At 35.9% G+C, this 24,885-nt stretch overlaps 1 protein-coding gene across 3 annotated transcripts in view; it reads right to left on the reverse strand.

Moving 5' to 3' along the window:
- The window catches only part of GCLC (glutamate-cysteine ligase catalytic subunit), a 34,626-nt gene extending 10,450 nt beyond the window's left edge, over nucleotides 1-24,176 (reverse strand). The window contains exons 1-8 of one of the 3 annotated variants that reach the window (XM_034436717.3): nucleotides 23,529-24,176; nucleotides 15,016-15,128; nucleotides 13,846-14,028; nucleotides 5,912-6,025; nucleotides 4,029-4,087; nucleotides 3,799-3,935; nucleotides 2,190-2,264; nucleotides 305-421 (exon numbers count right to left, since the gene is read on the reverse strand). In XM_034436717.3, coding sequence (XP_034292608.1) covers nucleotides 305-421; nucleotides 2,190-2,264; nucleotides 3,799-3,935; nucleotides 4,029-4,087; nucleotides 5,912-6,025; nucleotides 13,846-14,028; nucleotides 15,016-15,128; nucleotides 23,529-23,678 — 948 coding nt within the window. In that variant the 5' untranslated portion in view covers nucleotides 23,679-24,176. Of the gene's footprint in view, nucleotides 1-304; nucleotides 422-2,189; nucleotides 2,265-3,798; nucleotides 3,936-4,028; nucleotides 4,088-5,911; nucleotides 6,026-13,845; nucleotides 14,029-15,015; nucleotides 15,129-23,387 lie in introns of all 3 variants that reach the window. The other 2 variants (XM_034436719.3, XM_034436718.3) reach the window with 2 other exon arrangements.
- Nucleotides 24,177-24,885: the final 709 nt, after the last annotated feature.

The following is a 24,885-nucleotide window of genomic DNA, read 5'->3' on the forward strand; positions in this document are numbered from 1 at the left end:
TAATTTCAGTTGTTATATATTTCTATTTTTCATTTCTCTTGCTCAATCCAATTTCAGAACAAGATTAATCACATGCACATTTTTGTACATTTATTTAAAAAAAATTGACAAAAAAATTGTATCGGTGATTCTGCCTCTAGGAAATTAAAAGAAATACCAGAAGAATGTAAAAACACATGACATTTTATATGAAGATCATACTAAGAGAATGATCAAAGCAGTTTTAATAAATGGGTTTGCAATTCTGTAACCAAGAATACATACTAGTGATACAACTGATCTACATTTGAGAGGTCTCACATACCTCTAGACCCCTCTCCTCTCTTGTTCTGTCATCTACTGATGCAGATATAACTCCCCAACGGCAATCAATATCTGTCACATAGCCTCTGTAAAAAGGAGCTGCAGCACTTAAAGCCATCTAAAAGAATAATCGGAGAGAACGTATTGTAATGAATTATCAATGCAATACCATATAAAGCTAAGCAAGTATGATCCTGAAATACAAGATGCTCTGCTCGTCTTCATCAAATCACCTTTATTTACAATACTACGAATTGTTTTACTAGCCAAGCAGACTCCATTTGCACTCCAGTCAGCATCTTCTACTCTAGTTTCTTTTTCTAACTGGAAAACTGTCCCCCTCCAGTCCCAATATAGTGCATATCCCGAGTTTGAGAAGTGAAAATTATGAATCTGTAAGAACTATGAAAAGTAAGGTAGACAAGAAAAACCAAATGCACAGGTACAAAATAGGTGGTACCTGGCTCAACAGCAGTAACTGGGAAAGGAATTTAAGAATCCTAATGGACAACCAATTAAATATGAGTCAGCAGTGTCAAAAAAAGCCAATGTTTATACCATTATATAACCACTTTATACTGCCTTGGTAAGACCATACTTGGCAAACTGCCTCTATTTTTGGTCACCATGCTTTAAAAAAAGGTGTTAAGACTCTAGGAAGGCTGCAGAGAAGAGCAGCAAAAATAATTAGGGAGCTAGAGGCTAAAACATGATGAATGGTTGCAGGAACTGAGTATGTCTAGTCTAACAAAGAGAAGGACTAGGGGTGACATGATAGCAGTGTATCTGAGTGGCTGCCACAGAGGTCAACCTATTCTCCAAAGCACCTGAGGATAGGATAAGAAGCAACGGATGGAAACTTATAAAGAATAGATCCAACCTAGAACTGAGGAGAAATTTCCTGACAATGAGAACAATTAACCATTAATTAATCAATGGAATGGCTTGCCTCCAGAAGTTGTGGATGTTCCATCACTGCAGGCTTTTAAGAAGAAACTGGACAGCCATTTGTCTGAAATAGTATAGGATCTCCTGCTTGGGCAGGCAGTTGGGCTAGAAGACCTCCAAAGTCCTTTCCAAATTCTGTTATTCTTATGCTGACAGTATTTTGAGGATATAAGATTATGTCAAGGTAAAATGTGCTACATGGGCATGGCAACAAATATTGCACTACCTCTTGCTGTATTTTCTTCTCCAGCCCCTAAGCAACAGCTTGCAAATTTCTCTGATCTCTTTTATTCTTTCCATATAATTCATCAAGGATGGGAAATTTTAGCTTACTGAACATAAACTATCACCACTAATTTACAAATCTTATACCGATTGTTTTGAGGGTTGCCTCAATGAACATGCTTTTTAATCTTTTTTAAAAGTTTTAAAACAGTTTATATATATATATATATATATAAATAAATATATATATATATATATATATATATATATATATATATATGCGCTTTCTGGGAGACTCAGATAGCTATTTCTGCCTCTTAAGGTGTCCTCGGTGAGCCACACCCACTTCCCAATTATCCTCCCTGTAAAGGCATAATGTATCTTTTTTCTTTTTTCATAGGCTTTTATGTGCATATTCTCTCTGAGATTTCACAGAACCTAGGGCTGAAGAACAACTAAGTTTACATAGGTAAAACCTGGCTAGAGAGAATATGCACATAAAAGCCTATGAAAAAAAAAAAAAGAAGATATATATATATATATATAATTAATCATATTTCTATGCCACCCACTCTCCGAGGCCTCTGGCGGCTTACAACCATCGACAGTATACTAAATAGCATATTGCCCCCAACAATCTGGGTCCTCATTTAAATATAATAAAGTGTGTCTCTGAATAAAAATGTATTCAACAATAAAATGATTTTACTCACCACAATGGGACAGATTGTGGCTAGCTGATCATAAAGGTATCTTGCTTCAAAAATGCTGCAGGCCTGGAATGTTACCTGTATAATAAATAAAAATCTATCATGATTTATGTTAAAAGTGAATATCCATGTTATTGCACTTTCCAGAAATCATAAAAAATGGCTCCACTGAATTTCTAACTGCAAGACTGTTTCTTTCCTGCAGACCTGGGATCATACAGTGGGAATTAAGTCCCCTTTTTCTTCCTTCCAGAATCTTATTGCTACTAGGCGTTACAAACACTACCTCCGAAACAAAAGTACCTATGCAGACTCACTCAAGAGTTCAGTTCCAAATCACAAATTGATTTATGACAATTTGAATACAGGTAGACCTCGACTTGTGAAAACTGGGACCAGAATTTCCATTGCTAAGCAAAGTGGTTGTTAAGTGAGTCATGTCCAATTTAATGACCTTTTTACCATGGTTGTTAAGCAAACCACTGCAGCTGTTAAGTGGTTTGGTTATTAAACAAGTGGTCTGTTATTAAACAAATGTGGCTTCTACCATTCATTCTGCTGGTTGAGAAGGTCGCAAATGGCAATCACATCACCCTGGAGTGGTGCAACCGTTGTAAATACATGACAGTTGCTAAGCACCCCAATTTTGATCACCTAACCATGGGGATGCTGCAACAGACATAAGTGCAAGAACTGGTCGTAAGGCACTTTTTTTAGTGCTGTTGTAGCTTTGAATGGTGACTAAAGAAATGCTTGCAGGCAGAGGACTACTTGAATTCAAATTTAAAGAGCAAAATATTGCCTTTTCTTAGCCATATATTGAACATTTTCACATATTTTGCAAGATCTAACTGTCTTATATGTCATTCCTTTTTCCTTTAACTCATCTAATGATACTGATATTCATTTTTCACACCAGGCACCTTATTCTCCCTCACCATAAATAACAGGATGTGTCATTTTTGTATCAATCTTTCACTTGAAAATTTATTTTACAATTTTGATGTGCACTTTTAAATACACCAGTGCTTCTCATGACCTTTTATTTTGCATTACATTGTACAACCCTCTACTTTTCTTTCATTCCAATATTTTAAAATACTATTACATTTAATTATTTAATTGTTTTATTTATTTGCTTTGCGGTACCTTATTTTTGCAACTCACTGCCTTCAGATGTTTTAAGAATTCAGTCACTCAAATTAGTCAATGCAATTTTTCGAATCTCCTCTGCTACGCTATTATTTTTCTATCACCTTTGTTATGACTGTTTTAGTTACCCCTCACTTTTCCTCCTTGTGTGTCTATTAGACAATAAACTTGTAGAAAATTACTAATATTGTATTATTTGCTGTCTACTACTAATCTATCAGTTGCTTACAAAATATTAACAATTACCACAGCTTGGCATGGTGCTTGAATATTTATGGAAAGGAGGAAAAAAGATGCCTAGCTGTGCAATGAACAGCAGAGAAAAATACATGCCTGTAATATATAAAATCTGGCTACAGAATACATAACTGAAAAATTCAAACAGCTGTTATGAAAACAACACAAAGCCAAAAGACAGCAGTAAAAATACTTAACAGTGTACTTATTTCAGTGAGTTTACCTGAAGGCAACAATTGCCCATGCCAAATCCCATGGCATCCATATATACATGATCAGGCTTAGCTGCTCTTACTGCTTCACCATCATCACTAGGAAATGTTTCTTTAAACGGTGATGGAGTATTCTTGTCTTTAAATACTGAATAAGACATTTGACAAAAGGTTAAACTCTTGGTTCTCACAAGGTTAATTAAAAAAAAAAAATTAACAGTGAATTGCTTTTTTCACTTACCTGGTACATTTATAATTACTTTTTCGCCTCTTCTATGTCGAATATTTCTCGTTAAAGTACTAAAAAAAATGTTAAAAAATTCTGAGATGTTGCCTTAAAACAAACATTTTTCAATAGTTTTATAACTTTTTAGATTAATATTTGGTTTATGGGTTTTCTAACCTACTACGCTGATTAAAAATTATTTGTATTCAGTGAATTATATGAAACATCAACACTATCTTGATACAGAGTGTTATGAGAAATAATGTCAGAAGATAGCTTACTTATTTGTCTATATTGCAAGGAATTACAGGTAGTCCTCAACTTACGATCACTGAGTCCAACATTTCTGTTACTAAGTGAAACATTTGTTAAATGTATTTTGCCCCATTTTATGACTTGCCACAGTTATTAAGTGAATCACTGAAGTTATTAAGTTAGTAATAGTTAAGTGAATCTGGCTTCCTATTGACTTTGCTTTTAAGAAGGTTGCAAAAGGTATGATCACATGACCCCGGGACACTGAAACTGTCATAAATATGAGTCAGTTGCTAAGGATCTGAATTTTGATCATGTGATCAAGGGGATGCTGCAATGGTCATAAGTGTGAAAAATGGTCATGTCACTTTTTTCAATGAATTTTTTTGTTCTAGAGGGAACAAAAGATAAAAAACAAACTATTTCGGTATGCAATTTGTCTGATCTGCTTTCCCTTGCCTTGCGGAGTAGAGATTAGAGAGAAAGGAATTACAAGAGAGTAAGCAGAATACATTGGACTGTTTGTAGAGCTATTCCAGGCCAGCCTTGAGAAAGATTGTCTTTGCTATTATGGACAGAATCTTTCTCTGCAATATAGAAGCAATCTTTCTCAAAATTGGCCAGGAATAAGAAGTCAGCCAGTGAAATTCCTGTTTCTGGTAAGCCTTGATAAAGCAGTTGCCTCTCTAGATTTGAGGAACATTGCCTTTGTCAGCTTTTACATATGCCTTACATTGGCTGCACACATCTGTCAGCAGCTGCAGTGAAAAGTAACTCAACTAGACATAGTGGGGCAGGCCTCCCATGAGTGGGGGTGGAGATAGGGAGGCTAAAGTGGCTGAGGCCTTCTAGCCTATGGTGGGGAAGGAATTGCAGCGCTTCTGCAATCTTAAGTATAGTATAACCTTTATTGTCATTGTACATCATGTATACAATGAAATTGGTTGATTACACTGTCAAATACCAAAATTTTGATCATGTGACTGCAGAGGTGCTGCAATCAGGGTGGATAAAAATTGATGATTTTCTTTAAAAAAATAAAAAAACGGATTTTTTTTTATTTTTATCAAATTTATTTTAATAAAATGCTTTTGGAGTAAAAATCTATCTAAAGATAGTTTTCTACTTAAGATACATTAATAATTTAGTTTATTCAGCATGAAATGGAGCTTAGTTATGTAGCATGAGGCTGTATATTCTGCAATATTGGGACTTTGGTGAGTCAACAGCAGGTCAGAGAAGGAGCTGTTGTGGGACAGAGATGACAGTCGCTCTTTAAAAATTATGATTTAAATCGAGTTGATTTAAATCAGGCGTTTTTACTAGTGATTTAAATCATGATTTAAATCAACTCGATTTAAATCAAATCCACTCTGGCTGCAATGGTTTGAACTTTGAGTAGATAAGCTAGCTCTGAATCTCTTCTTAAATAGCATTGCCTGTGGAATTAATGTTATAAAGGATGGGAGTTTTGTCAGCCTATTAAAAGCATTGATAAAACTAAAATAGTATCTATAGAAAGAATAACTACATTCAACATGAGTGGTGAACCTCATACCAAATTTAAATTTGGATTATTATGAATTAGCATATCTTACATCATCTACGTTTTGAATACATCTGTATTCCTATTCAAAACTTACCTAAACCTGGGATGTTTGTTTATAGCCTCATCTGGGAAGAAAAGAGATTTTGAGGCTCCCATCTCAATAGGTGTTGGATGATACTCTGGTATCGTAAATCCTGGACAACCTAATCTACAAATTAAATCAAATCGAGATCTCTAGTTGACAAACATTCATTTAGTAAAGTTATATTAGAAATATTCCAGAACAAAAGTAAAAACCAAAGTTTATTAAGAATAGTAGTTATGTGTTTGGCACAACTCTTCTATAGACAGTAATTAAAACAGCTGCAGGCACTCAGTAAATGTACATTTTATCTAACCAATTAAAATAGGTTAATCTTGTTTCTGCCAAAAAAAAAACCCTGATCCAAAACAGGTAAGAAGTTTACCAAATATGTTTCTAAGTAGAAAGCTTTCTAGTGCAGTGGTTTTCAATTTTCTTTACCACAGACCCCCTCTAAAGAACTTTTGTGGCCACAGACTATGGCCACGGACCCCCAAGACTTAACACATAACCACAGACCCGTGGTCATAGTGACCGCAACAGTTTTCCAAAATGTTCAGAACATCCCTATTTTTAGAAATGGGACTCTTCTGGTTGCACATAACTTTTGTTTTCCCGCCAATAAGAGTGTATGGAGCATCGCACTTGCGTGAGTTACTTGGTGTTTTCTGTAGTGACATTTAAATTTGAGTTGCGGTCATTTTGACTGCAGATCTTTGTTAACTTATGTTTTTTTTATGTCAGGGCCACATTTTCTGCCAAATAGTGTGTGATTTGGTGATCCAAATTTCAAAAAAACTGTTCTAACATGGTATGAAGAAGCAGAGAGTGATCTGAGTAAAGTGGAATCGGATTGCAACAAAAATTTTGTAATGAACGACTTCCGGTGGCACCGCCGACGTTGCTGGACGCTCTCTCTCGGAACGCCAGCCCTGCGATTTTGTAAAGCCGCCCTGACAGCGCAAATCAGCTGTCCGGCGGCTGGAAAACCTTTCCCCCGGGAGAAGAGGGAAAGGAGAGTAATCGGATGGGGGTAGAGCTCCCCGAAAGCCCCTGAAATTTTTGGGGGCTTGGAGGGTGAGAGCTCCCCAGGAAGTCCGGTGAAACTCCGAGATCCAGGGCGCTTCTGCTTTAAGCAGAAAAAAACGTCGCGACCATTTCTGCAATCTTTACCGAGATCTAAGTTGATTATCTATGCAGACAGAGTGAAGACAGGAGAGCAGACAATCGCAAGTAACAAACCCTTAATTCCACGCTTAAATTGCCACTTTTTGAAGTTGCTTAAAGGAGTGAAGAAAATGGTGCTTGTGCTTAAAAGGGTGTGAAAGTGAAAGTTAACTCTTGATAAAGCTGTTAACACCCAGCATTGTTCAAGGTGGTTGGATAAAAAAAAAATGGCTGGCTTTTTTGAAAGTGATGAAGGCTCACTATTACAAACATCAGTAAATACACAAATACTGATTGTGGATCTCTTTAAACAAATTTTAGAATCATTTACCTCCGTGATAGTGGAAAGAATGGAAGGGTTTTTCAAGAAGGATTTTACTTTGGGTGGCAAAGCAAAGACAGCTGCCTAGAGATGTGGTGATCTACTTTACTGATAAAGAAATAAGAAATGATATTGTGCAAAAGTCTTTTAACTCCACTCTTGAAATGCATGGAAGGAAGATTTGGATATTTAAAGAGCTACCGCCCAAGATGTTAAAAGACAGAAAGGATTTTGGATTTTTGGTGACTGAGCTAAAGAAACAAAACATCCCATTTAGGTGGTATGTTCCAGTTGGTATAATATTGAGATATCAAGGAGAAAGATATCAACTAAATACTGTTGAAAAAGCGGAAGAATTTTACTATAAGGTTTTTAAAATGGGTTCAACATCTCCATGTATAACACACGAGGGGAATAAAGAAAAGCAAAATCAACAAGAGATTGAAATTCAGGCTAAGCAGATGGTAGTGGAGGTAACGGAAAAACAACAAGCTACAGAGGCCTTTGTGGACGAGCCGCTTCTGGATTCTCCTTCAGAGGTTATAGTTGGATTACCTATAAATACAAGAGAGGCGGCTTTGGATTCTAATGTGATGACTTATCAAGCTACAGACCAGCATGGAAATCAAACAGTTGATATACAACTCATAGAAAGGAAACCAGGATGGAGATCTAAGCCACAAAAAGTTAAGAAAAGAAGAAGCAGGTCCTACAAAAATAAAAATTTTAGACTAAACAACAGTGTAATGCCAGTTACTTAAGAGACGATTGAATATATGAAAATATAGTTGAGGCAAAGTATTGGTTTATATTATCTTGAGGAGAGTGACAGATCTCTGCAGTGCTGTACTCTTGGGATGTGGAAGATGGCCTTAAATTGAGTGGATTGGAACTTTCTATTTTGGACTCTTTGACAAATGGATTACGTTTATGCTGAGCTACAAGGCAAGAGAATTATGGGATTGGGGCATGCAGAAGATCTGGTTGTTACCCTAACATGGTGGTTGGAATGAATAATCTAGATGAAAGACATTACAAAAGACACTATATGGAATACAAATATAAAGTCACTCGGGTGGTTTTTTGCTATACGAAAATACTTACTATTGATGGGGGCAGATGGTAATTGAAGATACTGAACATACTGTTGGAACTAGAATTTGATGTTACCCTAACATGGGTGATAAAAATATTTCCATATATAAATAAAATTCTCAGATGACTTTAAGCTTGTAATCCATATAATATCTTCTGTGATGTCTTTCAACTGGATTGTTAATTTCATCACCCATGTTAGGGTAACATCAAATTCTAGCTAACCTATCTCCACCCACTTTCCTACAGGTCTACCATACATAATATTTTCGATATCTTTGTTCTTCTGCCCACACCACTAAAAAATATTTCCATATATAAATAAAATTCTCAGATGACTTTAAGTTTGTAATCCATATAATATCTTCTGTGATGTCTTTCAACTGGATTGTTAATTTCTAGTGGTGTGGGCAGAACAACAAAGATATCGAAAATATTATGTATGGTAGACCTGTAGGAAAGTGGGTGGAGATAGGTTAGCTTACTGATTGTTTAGTTTAGGTAAAGGGATGTTATGTTATATTAATATATGTAAAAGATTTGAATTAAGAGATATATGCATGGGGGAGGAGGAAATAGATAGATTATGAGTTGAAATTGCTAAATTAGGATTTATTATATAATTTTACAGCTGAATGTTGCTTTGAAATGTATAGTATAAGGGGGATATAATAATATTGTTAGAAGGGTGGAGATAGGTTAGCTTACTGATTGTTTAGTTTAGGAAAAGGGATGTTATGCTATATTAATATACATAAAAGATTTGAATTAAGAGATATATGCATGGGGGAGGAGGAAATGGATAGATTATGAGCTGAAATTGCCAAATTAGGATTTGTTATATAATTTTACAGCTGAATGTTGCTTTGAAATGTATAGTATAAGGGGGATATAATAATATTGTTAGAAAGAAAGGGTCAGCATATGGGGGGTGGAGTAAAAAGGATGGTAAAGTATTATATAATTTGTTATTAATTTGGGTTTTATTCTGGAGAAGCCACAGGGGGAGGGGAGGGGGAGGGGGGGTTAGGGAGGAGGGGGAAAAAATTTGTATTTGAAAAACTTTTTCAATAAAAAAAAAAGAAGGATTTTACTCAAGTTCGAAACAAAGATACAAGTGAAGATACTGTATCGGTATTTCAGTTGCCATATAATAGTGAGTTGCTGAATGAAGAGGTGGAAGAAACAATCCAGTTTAATGTGCCTTTGGAAAATGGAATGGATGTTTTTCAAATTAAGAAGGAAAGGCTGAGAGGTTTGAAGGAGTGTAACCAGGAAATATTGAGAGAGATTTCTCCAGAGGCTTTGATACAGTCAACTGGAAAATTGTCAGGAGGCGTTGGGATTTCTAATACAAGGAGGAGGATTCGAAGTGGAATTTTACAACTTTTTTACAAAAATGGACTCTCAATCGCAGTTAAAGAGGTGTGTTTACTGAAAGGAACTACTTTGCGAAGAGAACAAGATTGTAAGGTACAGCAACTTCAGTTGAAAATTCAAGAACTTATAAAAATAAAAGGCGGAGGAATAAGACTGAAGAAGAAGGTTCGCAAAAAAGTCAGGAAAAAATGGAGACGGAAAAATTACAATCCTTTTTGCTGGGGAGGATAGTAATAGTGAAAATGAATGACTATACCCATATTTAGGGATATGATTTGTTTTGAAAAGTTATGTTATAGTGAAAATGAATGATTTACTTATATTTAGGGACATGATTTGTCTTGAAAAGTTATATTAAGTAATGTTATGTTTGAATTGTTATGGGCCACTGACCAAACTTTCACTTTTGTCCTGAAGTATATTAACACTAAAGTTATATTTCAAGGAATGCTTTGTTGAAAAATTTATAGAAGCTTATGGGTTAAAAAAAAAAAAGAAAGAAAGAAAAATATTGGGGATGTAAAAGTTATGGACAGTGCAGATCATTTAATATAAGTTTATGGGTTAGAAGAAGGATATTACTTAAATTTTTATACTTCGTTTTAAATTACATTAATATTATATTAAAGAATGTTTTGTTGAAGAATAAATATAAACTTGTGGGTTATAAGGAAAATATAAGTGGTGCAAGGGTTGAGGGAAGGTTTTTACAATATTTTTTATAGATATCAAATAGTGAAGATGTTATTTGATTATACGCAGTGGATTTGTAGAGAATAAGATGAATAAGTTTATGCAAAGCTATTAAGTAAGGAATGTTTCCAGGAAGAATCAATATAAGTTTATGGGGTAAAAAGTAAAAATAAGGTTTTTATAATATAATTTATTTGAGATCGGTTAAAATATTTTGTTAATGTGTTAATATATGTAAGGGTTGGAAATGTGATGGTTAATTGTAATTGGGCTCTGATTGTGTAATGCTGGAAGAAAGAAGACTTGCTTATTATTGAAGAACAGACAAGAACAAAGTTGGATTGATTACTTTCAAGCAATAATTGGTTTAAATAGTTATATTCAGATATGAACAAGGGGAGTTAAAGTGCAAAAGGGAGATAAATCTATATAGTTAGCTTATGTTTTTTTTTTATATGTTTGTTAAATGCTATATCCTGTATAGGGGGTGGGGAGGGTTGGGGCAGGAGGGGGGAAGAGGGAAGGGAAAATATGTGTAAAATTTTTTAAAACTTTTCAATAAAAAAAAAAATTGTAATGGATGATGAGGAACTCATTGCCGCCGCCGATTCTGACATCAATGATGATGAAGCTCTAGATGAAATTGATGACCAGGTACAATCTATGTCATGCAATAATTTATATGGCAAGAACGAATTCAATGGTATTCTGCAGCTTTTGGAAGCAATAGATCCAGAACCACTAGTCACAATATTGTAGTACAATTACCTGAACTAAGGCCAGCAGCTAGAGTGGTCATTATGACCTCATGTCTGTAATAGCGCAGCTGAAAAAGTATGTCCGTGGTTAAGGGTTAACTCAAGATTTAAATCATAACATTTCTTCAAACCTTCGCAGACCCTGTGACATCGCAGACCCCCAGGGGTTTGTGAGGTTGAGAACCACTGTTCTAGGGTATTAAATGTATTAATGTATTAAACATCACTCATTAAACTAAACATTAGAATGTATGGATCAACTCTAATAAAATTTGAAAAAATGAAGTTATTTGACATTTATATTCAAAGCACTGAATCAAGTTTATTCCATTTTCCAAATTGATTGAAATCATCAAATCATTTGAAATCTGATTCAATCAAAACAACTCCAGATCAAATCTAAAAAATTGTTAAAGTTAAAATTTACATAATACTCCACTGAAGTATACTTTTTGTAAAGAAATTTGAAACCATCACACATGATGATCGCCACCAATTTTAATGAATTTAAAAGGAGGCTGACCAAATTCATGGAGGACTGTAGTATGAATGACTTTTAGTCTTGATGTTACTTGCTATCTCTACAATCACAGATGGCATGATTTGATTACTAGCTGCTAGGAAGAAGTAGCAGAAAAAAGTCAATTTCCTATCTCTTATTTTCCTAAACACATCTAGCTGGACACTCTTAACATGGAATGCTGGCATATATACCCTGTGTGCACAAGTCTCCATGGGTCTGGCTGTTGCGCTGTGGATGGCAGACCCAAGGGCTGGGGTGGCGGTGGGGCACTGGGTGCTGGTGAAGGGGGTAGGTTGCGGCTAGGAGTCTTCTTCCACGGGTGTGCTTACCGGGGCCGCGTAAGTGTGGGGAGAGTCTGCAAGCAACGCCGCGTCCATCGGAGACCAGGGCGGCTGACGTCATTGCTGCGCGACCGGAAACAGCTACTGCGGGAACTTTGAAATGTTGAACTGTCCCAGCTGAGGGTGCTTAGAACTCAGCGCCCGCCCTATAAAGGGCCCGGATACCGGCTCCTAGTAGCCGCGTCTTTGTATCACATTCCGGTTTCCACCGTGTGCTGTAGACATCAATTAAACCAAAAGACTCCGAGCCCTAAGCCCGTGTGTTTCTTGTGTCTTGGTGTTCCGGACCAGGGGAGGCCGAGATATTAGGCAAGTTGTATTTTTGAGGATTAATTTTATTATTGAACAACTACAGTGCTCTCAGTTGACCCAAAATGTTAATAAACCTCAAACCTGAATATTTAAGAAAGTAAAAGTGAGGTTTTGGCTTTCTTAGGAGAATATCTATGTGTGCACAATTATTGGGCAACTATTAGTGTGCAGAATTATTATGCAACTAATTGAAAAACAAAAATTTCCCCATCTCATTTATTTTAATTTGTTAAAGTGAAAATAATAAACAATTCAAAATTTACAAATAAATATTTCTGACATTTCAAAAAAAAAAAAAAATCAGTGACCAATATAACCACCCTTCTTTTTAATAACAGTCATAAATCTTCCATTCATGGAATCTGTCACTTTCTTGATCTGTTGACGATCAGCTTTTTGTGCAGTAGCAACCACAGCCTCCCAAAGCCTGTCCAGAACACAGCCTGTTCAGAGAAGTGTACTGTTTTCCATTACCGTAAATCTCCTGTTTAAGAACGGCCCACAAGTTTTCAATAGGGTTTAGGTCAGGTGGGGAAGGGGGCCATGACATTATTCTTTCATCTTTAAGAACTTTACTGGCATGCCACACAGTGGAGTACTTCGATGCATGCAATGGAGCATTGTCCTGCATAAAAATCATGGTCTTCTGGAAAGATGCAGAATTTTTCCTGTACCACTGCTTGAAGAAAGTGTCTTGTAAAAACTGGCAGTAAGTTTGGGAGATGATTTTGAGTCCATCTTCAAACCGAAAAGGTCCAACTAGCTCATCTTTAATACCACCAGTCCATACCAGTACCCCACATCCACCTTGCTGGTGTCTGACTTTTAACAGAGAAATTCCAGGGTCAATTACAGTTATAAATTGAGGACTATTTATTTTGTCATCAGCATATTGCTCAGATGAGATAAGGTTCTTACACTGGAATGCAGTCTTTGCCTTTTGTCAAAGAACAGTTTTCATTGAAGTGAAAAAATTATATTTTGGTTAGATCCATCCACAGAACGTTCTTTCAATAACCTTTTGATTTGCTTGGATCATTTTAGTCAGGAATAAACAAACAAATGTAATACTTTGATTAATTTGCTTAATTGGATTCTCTATCAAATTTCAGGACTTGTGTGGAGAACAGATCATGTTTTAGGTTATATTTATGCAGAAATATTGAAAATCCAAACAGGTTCACAAACTTTTAAGCACTGCTGCAGCTATAACTAAGTAGCAGTGGCTCTAAATGGGAAATACTTTATGGTGAATCTTCCTCTTTTTAAAATAGCTTTAATATTACAACTTTTTTGTGAGTGACAGCCATTTGAAACCACTATATTTTCAAACTATTAGAAAAACAGAATCTAACCTTGGAAATGATGTGACAGTGCAAACAGCTTCATCTTTTTTTAGTACTGAAGCAGCTTCCTGGCGCCGCTTCCTCATGTTGTCCTGTACAGTGTTAAATTCAGACATTGTTCCTCCATATGGCTGCCCAGGAGTCCCTTCGATCATGTAGCTTCCATACTCTGGCCTCCATAATGTTGGATGGCTGAAAAATCAAATGAAAACTGAAAGTATCTTCTACAATAACATATACTTACATAGCATGCAATTGTAATTTAGCTTTTAACTCTGAACCATGCAAACAAAGGTAAAAACCTTGACTCAGGATGGGGATGGCTTAATCTAGTACCTTAATTTACTTAGAACAGGGATCCCCAACCAGTGAGCCATGAGGCGATTGAAACCAGACTGTGGAAATGGCCGGCAAGCACCCACCCACACTTGTGTAAGTAGCAGGCAAGCGTGTGCGTGCACACTCCATTTGCATGAGCAGCAGGAGGGCATGCACACCACTCACACAAATGGAGCTGTGCACATGCTGAAACATTCCCTCTCCCCCCGCCAGTCCGCAAAGCTGGAAACGTTGGGGAACTCTGTCTTAGAATGTGTTTTATGATTAATAGGGATTCTAACTTTTTGGAAGAAAAAAATGCAATAGTGTAAGTACAACAGCACTATACCATGCGTAATTAATCTTTCGGTCAACAAAACAAATGAAGATATTTAAAAATATATCTGGCATAAAATACGAATTGTATTTTGCCATTTCTCAAATACAAAATTAATCATTTTAATAATTAAATATTAATTAAATAATTAAATTAGAAACATTTGCCACTGTGTTGCTGCAAATTGAAAGCACTGATCTTTTAGGGTACATGCAAACACGTATTATTTATGAAAATACATTTCCCATTGTTTAGAAAACGAGAGCCAATTTGGTGAAGTGGTTAAAGAAACCAGTTACAACTGAGAGACTGCAAATTTTGGCCTGTATTTGTAAGCTGGATAACTTTGGGGCCAGTCACTCATGGCAATGGCAAACTACTTCCAAAAACATTGCTGTAAAAACTCCATGGACCTGTCCAGGCAGGAGCCAAAAGTGACTTGTAATAGACAGAGACTGAAATACATGCTGATTAATAACCTGGCTAAATTTCAGCATGTATTTTTATGAGCTGATGATACTTACTTTGGATTTATTCTTTCACCTTTTTCTTGTAAAGTATGAAGTACTTCTTCTCCAGTTAATAACAACCGTGCTCTCTTATTTTTATGGTCAAAAGCTACCAACATATATTCCACCTAAAAGGCAACAGAAGTTCAAAATGTAATTTTTAGCTCACAAAACAGAAAAACACTAAGTTCACAAATTGGTGACCTGAGGAATTATAATTTTTAAAAGCAGACTTCATGGTAATGTTTTCTAAATGGGGATATTTAAAAATACATCTTTTATTTTTGCATGTCAAGCTGCAAATTTTGCAAGTCCTTTTTGCCCACAATGTATCAGTAAAGCATAATATTTACTCAGCAGTTGCACAGTGATTTCCTCAGCATGGTTTTGATCAAGGATGAAAGCCTGCCTAAGCTTCTCTTTCAATCCATTCTACTTAAATTTATCTCAAGATTTTGTTGTCACAAATTTTCACTTTTAAGACTGCAGCTACTCACAACATAGAAGGCAACTAAAGAGAATGATAGAAAACTATAGTATCCAGCATTACAAACATAGCAAACATCCAAATGAAAATCCATCCTAATACTTTTTTGAATCAAGAGTTTAAACGAGGCTATTAAAAATGTATGTATATTATATTTAACAATATAAAATGTCTTAGGAAATATAAACTATATACCTTTCAGTACAATTTTATATCAAACTTGCTGACTCAAGACTGTTTTTTTTGCTGACTTCATGGGAATGACAAAGCTATACTCTTATCGACCTTTCCAACATGCAATTTATTTACAATGTGGTCCTTGTGCAGAATAACAGGACATTTATTCTGTACCAAATTGAACTAAACAGAACTTAGCTGCTATTCAAGTCAATCCTAGCAGCCACATCCAGTCACCTTGCCCAAATTCAAAACAGAACTGTATACATCACTTCTGAAAAATCTAACTGAAATATTTTGATTGCATTTTAGCAAAATGTTGAGAAAATGATCCCAGGCATTTTGAATAAAGCAAAGAACTTATATTTGATTATAGCAAGAGAGGCATTCCGTTGCTTTGCTCACTCAGTAGAAAGCCACTGCTTCTAAAAGCACTTCTTCCAAAAAAGCAGGGAAGAAAGGAGAAGCTATTAGCAGCATTAATATGGTTGGTGAATTATTCAATTAAAAATCTTAAGCTTTTCTATAAAAACTAATGTACATTAACTTTTCAGCTTGTTTCTGTAACTTTTAAGGTCTAGCTGTATCAATTTTGGTAGCACAAAACAGAGATTTACAAAAGGAAATTAAGTGAAAAAGATGGTTACTTCTAGTCTCCTAACTATTGTTATAATTTCAATGTATGGGCTGCTATTAAAGCTACTTACAAATCCTCGTGTTTCCTTTTTTTTCTGTTCAGCAAACAGAATGGAGGAAAAACACAGCATTATGAATATTAACAATGTACATGTTAACAATTTTTATTGCCAGTAATCTGCAAATACTGCTTGCTTTACCTAGAATGTTATTCCCAGATCATCTGAAACTAGGATTTTTATTTTTCTCAGGACATAGCCTGTTTAATTACTACTTGAAAATAATAATACATTCACTAAGTTTTATTAGAATAAATAATGTATATTTTGAATTTGAATAAGGATTGGGGCGGGAGGGAAAAGCCAGTTGAGGATGCAGTCAATAAGGAAACTAACCATAAAAAACAAGTAACTTCTGACTTTGAAATACATTTGTGTACTGATCATGAATATATAATTTATAAATGTACAAACTTTTGCTGAAATTTGAAACATAGGAAGAAGTTAAAGAATGTATGATAAAATGGGCTAAGAAGTTTGTTTATAATACAGATGTATACAGATGGAATAATGGAAAAACATGTGATTGAAAGGGTAGAACTTTACACTGTGTTATGATATAAAAGAGATTTTTTAAAAAATAAAGTGATGCCAGAAAAATTATCTGGAATGTATAGAGGAGCTTAAATCAATGCTGGAAATGTGAATAATATGAATGGATGTTTTATCATAGACTTGTAAAAAGCTAATAAAAAAAATGAATCCAGATATATACAGAAAATTCAATGGAAGCCAGAACTTTTCCTTTTAAGATTATAAATAAACATGAATAAACAGAAAAAAAGCCATGGAAGATTATTTCAATATATGATCATAACAGTGAGATGACTATATGCAGAAAGATGGATATAGAACCATTCACTATAGAAGAATGGTTGGTGAAGTTGACAAATTTTGCTGAAATGGATAAATTAACTTAATAAATATGAAATATAAATAAATTTCTTTGATTAGAGAAAATACATATATGTTTACCTAATGAAGACTGAAAGCTTCGTTGACTTTTTGCATAAAAATAAAAAAAAAGAATTTTTGACTTAGAGGTTTTGATGATTGATTAGGTGGGATGAATTATAGAAAGAAGAGCAATACGATATATTGTGTTTTCCCGAAAATAAGACCCTGTCTTATATTTTTTTGAACCTTGAAATAAGCGCTTGGCCTTATTGCCATGCGCTCAAAAACCCGATTGGGCTTATTATCAAGGGATGTCTTATTTTGGGGGGAAACAGGGTAACTTTAGATTAACTATTGACTTTTTAAAATACAAATATTTCAGCAAACAATTCCTTAGGCAGCATTTCTGCAAAGGTGATGGACGATCAACTTTCTAGTGTCAATAGACAATGTTTTGTCAACATAATAATGAAGCTACGTATGAAGCAAGCCAAAAGACAAATAGGACACAAATTCTAGTTAAATAAAGGTCTTACATTTTCTTCATATTGGCAGATAATGATAACAAAACTTGATTGTGGTGAAGCAGTTAGTTTGTCTTTTCAGCTTGCTGAAAGTTTGATTATGCAGAGTGTTTATCAGGGGTCCTTGGTGTGTTTATCGCATTTACTATCAATTTGTAGATCAGAGAGAGTACTACCAGCAAAAGATCCTAAAACTTCTTTCTCCCCCCCACTTAGAATAGGTTTCACATTAATCTTGAATTTCAGATCTCTAACACAAATTTGTCTTGTTTTAAAAAGCAAACACGATGCACCTAATCTAGTAAAAGTTTATATAGCGGAAGAGAAATCAGTAATCTTAATACCAAGAAATGGCATTGTTATTATTTTCCCACAGTACAGTACAGCAAACTAAGGATTAACAAAAGCAAAAATTTCAAGCATAACAAAGAAGAATTTTTTTAAACTACAGACTGAATCTAATGATACCACTCAGATTATTATTCTACCAGTAAACCCATTTTATTATAAAAGAGCAATATAGAAAAATATCATTTGTGTCATTTACTTGGATATGTATAAAAGTATAAGAACTTTAACAACTTTACCATATAGAGGAATTATTAAGTCTGTCATCTGCACCTCTATAACTGTCTGGTTTGGTTCTGCAACCCAACAAGACAGACACAGACTTCAGAGGATAATTAGAAGTGCAGAAAAAACAATTACTACCAACCTGCCTTCCATTGAGGACCTGTATACTGCACAAGTCAAAAAGAGGGCTGTGAAAATATTTACAGACCCCTCGCATCCTGGACATATATTGTTTCAACTCCTATCCTCAAAACGAAGCTATAGAGCACTGCACACCAGAACAACTAGACACAAGAATAGTTTTTTCCCAAACACCATCACTCTGCTAAACAAATAATCCCCTCAACACTGTCAAACTATTAACTAAGTCTGTATTACTATTACTATTAATTTTCTCATCGTTCCTATCACCCATCTCCTCCCACTTATGACCGTATGACTGTAACTTGTTGCTGTATCCTTATGATTTATATTGATTGTTTCCTAGTATGATTCGATTGCTTATTTGTACCCTATGACTATCATTAAGTGTTGTACCTTATGATTCTTGACGAATGTGTCTTTTCTTTTTATGTACACTGAGAGCATATGCACCAAAGACAAATTCCTTGTGTATCCAATTGCACTTGGCCAATAAAAGAATTTCTTTCTTTCTTTCTTTCTTTCTTTCTTTCTTTCTTTCTTTCTTTCTTTCTTTCTTTCTTTTTTTTCTTTCTATCTATCTATCTATCTATCTATCTATCTATCTATCTATCTATCTATCTATCTATCATCTATCTATCTATCTATCTATCTATCTATCTATCTATCTATCTAGTCTATCTATCTCTACATACAGTTTCAACAATCACAGCTGATTTATCTTTTATACTAGTGTAAGAATATGTGTATGTACGTCCACCTATTTCCATAAATCTTAAAATTTAACTCCAGGTTTCTTTCTTTCCTATTTATGATTTTTGTATATATCTGCATTTTCTTTTAAATAAAATAAAACACAAAAATACTGAGGTTTTTGTATCTTAAAATCACAATATATGGTATGTTATACTAAAAAGCATTAATAGGAGAATAGACTTCTATTTTCTACCAGTTAAGTAAGCCCCTGTCATTTAAATACATTTTAATATCAAAGGGACCTAAATCAGATGTCTTTTAACAAAAGTTATAATTTGTACCAAGTACAACTTGAATACTATTTATTTAAAGGTAAAAAATATATTAAAAGCAGAATGTGTGTCAGTAGTTTATTTTTGTTTTGAAACTTAACTCATACTGCCCTACAAATTAAAATTTGTCTTTATAATTTTCTTATTTAATTAAAATTAGATCCTGTCACAATTAAAAACAAGTCTTAGTGGTTTACCCGAGGACTGCAATCCAATACACTTTCCTAGGGGTCAGCTCTACCAAAAACACTGGGGCCTATTTCTGAGTAACTGGGATGAACATAATCTGTACAGACTTCAAATTTATCCCTAAGAGATTTTAACTTTCAATTTAGCGTATTTTGAATATAGCAGATATAAGCATAGGAAATTAGGAGACCTAGGCCACTTTTCTATCGCAGAAGCTAGAAATTTGATTACACTCAAGTTAGTTTTGATAGTTTTAATCAAGTTAAGACCTGTATAATATTGTTAACTCTGATTACAAAAACAGATACATCCTTTTATTTCTGTCTTCAGGCTAAAATACATGTTTTAACAATCTGAAAGATCTGTCTCTTAGTGAGACAAGTTAGGATGTATATAAGGAATCTGTTCAAACATAACCCTTCAAAATTGCTCCTCCTGACAGCAGAGCAGCTAACAAACCAGGAACTCTCCCTTGGCATTTAATTACAACTACCAGACATGATCTGTAAAAATCTGGATAATCACTAGACATGAACAAAGTGATAAACCATTTAATGGTCAACCAGTTTTTTTCAGATCTGATTTGGTAACATTTACTAGCTTAATATTATATCTGGATTCCTAACTCTCTTAATATACAAAAGTCATAAGCTAGGAATTTTTTCCCCTTGATATTTCATTCCTTAATAATCCAGGCTTGTTACAAGAGAAACAAGACAGATGTATTGCTTAGCAAATCACAAATGGAAGTTTCAGAGTTTACTTTGTTCCAGGCAGGAAAACTAAGAGAAGCAATAAAATATGGTCACTATTTCTTACTCCTGGTGAGAATTTGCTATTTTCTAAAACTAGTGTCTATGCATTTTATATATAACTTTTCGAGATTTTTTATTGGCAACTTGATTTCCTGGAATTGAAAATAAGCATACAAGAGTTATACAATTCTATACCTACAGCAAATGCACAAAGCTATCAATCTTGATGAAAGGTTATAGCTGGCTGGTGGAGCATATGCTTTGCAAATATATGGTCACAGATTCTGTTCCTGATATCTATAGATGATAATATTTAAAAGAACTACTAGCAATTAAGTTTATACTAATGAGGTACGGGAATCAGTAACCTAGTGCATTTTTTCCTTTTTCTGAATACATATCTATGAATGCAATCTACCTAAAATTGAACCCATCAATATTGTTAAATGTGAGATTTGTAGTTTAATTATCTGATTTATCTTTATTGCAAAGATATTTACAGCTATTTTTTTTTTAATGTAAAAACTTTTTACAGGCATTCATCTTCAGTGTTTGTGATGTACCATGCCCCTGGGCATCACAAGTCTGGAGTTGTCTTATGAAATCTTTTTTTTACAATGCATAGAGCAATTATCATAGTTCTAACGTACAAAATTGTATGGATTATTTTTTAAAGCATACATAATCTAAATCCTTGGAAATTATTCTAAGATTTATTTCTGTATGTAATATAATCTTGGAATATTTTCAGACTGATTGAATTGTAAAAAATAAGCTTTCCTCAGTATTAGCACACAACATATATTTCAATTTCGGAGTTTGTAAATTGACAGTTAAGAATCTTTGAGGATGAAAGGAAAAACGATCTTAAGAAAAAGAGTTTCAAAACTCCTCTTAGGTATTAATTTGGATAAAAGATTCAAGTAGGCTTTGCCCAAGATTATATTTAAAAGTCACTATCAAAGTGTATTGGTAATGTATCTGAAAGTTTGTCTTCAAGTCAGAACCTTTTTAAGAGAATTTGATGAGCCAAATTGTTATTTTCATATATTATGAATATTACATAAACATAATTCAAGCACAAAGTTTTCATTCTTAGAAAGCCTCATTTTCACAAACTCATTTTCTATTCTTTGGACATAGATTATATACAAAAAGATGTCAGCAATTAGTTCATGCTGTTATTTTGCTTAATCTACGCACAGCTCTAAGTTTTAGGTAAAAACTTTACAGAGAATTTAGAAATGGTTTACAATTGAGCTTCAATTACATTGTCAAGCAATAAAATCAATGACCAATTCAATTCATACTAAATGTTTTTTTCTAGCTTCATTTACCTCAGTCATTTTCAATGGGAAATATAGTTATTTATGTGTTTTTTGCAAATCATATCAAAATTGTTAAATAAATTCCCTACTAATTTTTTTTGGGCAGACTGCAAACATATAGAGAAAAAGCAGTTGAAAATTCCTTAAAACATATGAAACATGAAGAAATAATATGCTTTGCAGGTTGTCGATATCCTGCTTTCTGGATTAACTATGTTATATCACAGGCTAGAGTGTCTGGAAACAAATGGCTTATACATTTCATAAATAAAACAAAATTGATGAATCCATTCAATTCCGGAAAATTAACTGATTAAGAGAATTTTGAATACCACTGTTTTCAAACAGTATCCTTCCCCTGACCCAACTCAACTTTAGTGTTTGATGCCTCAAGTAAGTACAGTAACGCCAATTGCTCTGAGAATATCCCCAGCTCTTGAGCAATATATAAATACTTTAAATTTAAAAAGTGAGACCTCTACCCCAATAATCTGTTAAAATACTACTGGATTTTCATTATAAGGCACATATATATCAAACACAGAACCTAGATTATAGAGGCCTCAGAGAAACAGCTGTTTGGCTTTCGTTACTATAGTAATACAGAGCATACAGGCTGGCCTGGCCTGAAGGGGTTTTAATGGGAATTTTAGATTCTTTTATTGTTTGAATTTTAATTTGGACTTGTTGCTGTGAGCCGCCCTGAGTCCTTGTGGAGAAAGGGCGGCATATAAGTCCGATAGATAGATAGATAGATAAATAAATAATACTAACAGGGCATTAATTGTTAATAGGATGGAGCGCAATGAAGTATAAATATAAAACTGCCTACAGATGAAGAGATTCATTCATACATGCACATCTGTAATCTGACCCTTCTGGTATCCAAACATATATTCCAAAGTAAAAATTCCAGGTACAGTTGCTACTTATACTACTAACATAAAAACGCAAGGTCTCTGCTTTAAGGCAGTCCGATATTGGCAAGAAAAAGTAAACGGAGCAATTTATAACTGTTAAAATAGCCATAAAAGACAGGAGTCCATAAGCTAATACTAATTGCTTTTTTCTATGTAAGGAATTTTCCTAAGAATGTTGAAGATCAAGCCAAGTCCGGGGCAAAAGCAATCGAAAACAGAACGGAGGATAAACATTTAAACATTTACTTTCCCACCAGCTTCGGATTGTACAGTCTGTAAATATATATATTTACATTACATTACCATTAACTGGAATGTATGTATGTATGTATGTATGTATGTATGTATGTATGTATGTATGTATGTATGTATATGTATGTGTGTGTGTGTGTGTGTATCTATATCTATATCTATCTATCTATATATATATATTCATTCATTCCAGTTAATGGTACAGAAAGGGGAGATGCTGGCTTGTGAAACCAGCCTCAGATAGGTCAGCGACAGGGAAGGGATTTGACGGCTGCCTGTCTGTTTTCTAAGGCTCATACCTAAGAGCTCCGTTTAAGGAAACTCCGATTTAACTAAATCTCCCCCCCGCCACCGCCAGCCTCCTGTCCCCTCCATTTCGCAAGGCGCAGAGCCAGAAGCCTCCCCTTCTTCCAGCACCGACCTTCTACCTGGAAAGACAGGGGGAATGGCGGCCTATCTCAACCGGGAGACTTTCCCAACGCAGCCGAAGGATCCCTCCATCAGCCAGGCCGGCTCTCCGAAGGGTCCCCTTTCCCTTCTCCGTGGGGGGTGGGCCGCTCACCTCGTCACCCCACTTGAGCACGTCCTTGTGCCTCTCCCCGACGGCGCGGTAGATGTGCAGGAACTGCTGGATGCCGTGTTTGCGCACGTGCTCCGCGTGCCGCTGCGTCTTCTCCCAGCTGAGCGGCGAGCCTTGCGACAGGAGCCCCATGGCTCTGTTGGGGAAGAGGAGGCGCGGGGAGCGCGGGGAGAGCGCGAGAGGAGGAGCGCGGAAGAGACAAGCTGCGGCCGCTGCCGTGACAACTCCGAAGAGCAGCGCGGGCCAGGAGCCCCGATCGGAAAAAAAAAAAAAAACAACCCTACTTCAGGCGGCGGGAAACACGCAAGGAGAATCCACTCGCAGCTAGGCGTAGGGGGGGGCAGGTGGCTGAGCAAAGGAAGTGGGGGTGGGAAAAAAGGCGCTCCGGCCGCCTTCCCAAACCTCCGCTTTGCCAGCGGCCGGGCACCAAACGAGGGATGAGGAGACCCTCCGCCTTGGCTTCGCGCGCTCGGATACTTTTAAGGGAAACCCGAGAAGGCTGAGGGCGCCGGCAGCCGCCTCTCCGCTATGGTTCTGACCGTCCCGGGAGAGGAATCGCGTGACACGTGACCGAGGAGCAAGGGCGGAGAATAGTCTCTCTCTCTCTCTCTCTCTCTTTCTCTCTGTCTCGCGCGCGCGCGCGGTTTCTGGTTCGCGCGCGCCGAGGGGAAGGAAGAGGTACTAGGGACAGACGTCGCGTCATGCGGTGACTCAGCACTTTCTGGCTCCAGCGCCTCCCCCCCTCCCTTTGGGTTCTTTCTAATCGGCGTTGGGAGGTTGAGGTTACCTGTTCTTAGGTTTTTGCCAGGCGCCCTTCTGGGTTTTGTCTAACACCAGTACCCACCACCACCACCACCACACGCACACATACAAGCACACTCCGTCGGCCAGTTTCAAAGAAGGCGGGTGGTGGTGGTCATAAATACCATTGTTCTTTCTGAATGTGGACCATCCAGAATAGCATCAGCAGGAAGATTTGCAAATAGAAACAGGACGACTGTGGGGAAAGAAACAAAGGTAGTACCACTAGTCACAGGCGGCTTGAGAGCAATCCCAAAACAACTGGAGCACAACACCGATATTGACAAATTTCACCATCAGTCAATTGCAAAAGGCAGCTTTACTCGGTGATGCTTGTAACTACATCAAACATCCACACCTGCCTATCCCAGGTCCTTGGGAAGGACCCCATAGGTGGACAGAGATGCCAAACCCAGTCTAGACATCTGGGTGACTGCAACAAGCCATAATAAACAATCCGTATCTTGCCCATCCCAGGTCCTTGATAGGCAGACAAAACTGCCAAACCCAGTCTAAATAATTTCTGGATGATGTGCAA

The sequence above is a fragment of the Pantherophis guttatus genome, chromosome 1, assembly GCF_059756535.1.
Source record: "Pantherophis guttatus breed Tessera chromosome 1, ASM5975653v1, whole genome shotgun sequence".
Taxonomy (NCBI): domain Eukaryota; kingdom Metazoa; phylum Chordata; class Lepidosauria; order Squamata; family Colubridae; genus Pantherophis; species Pantherophis guttatus.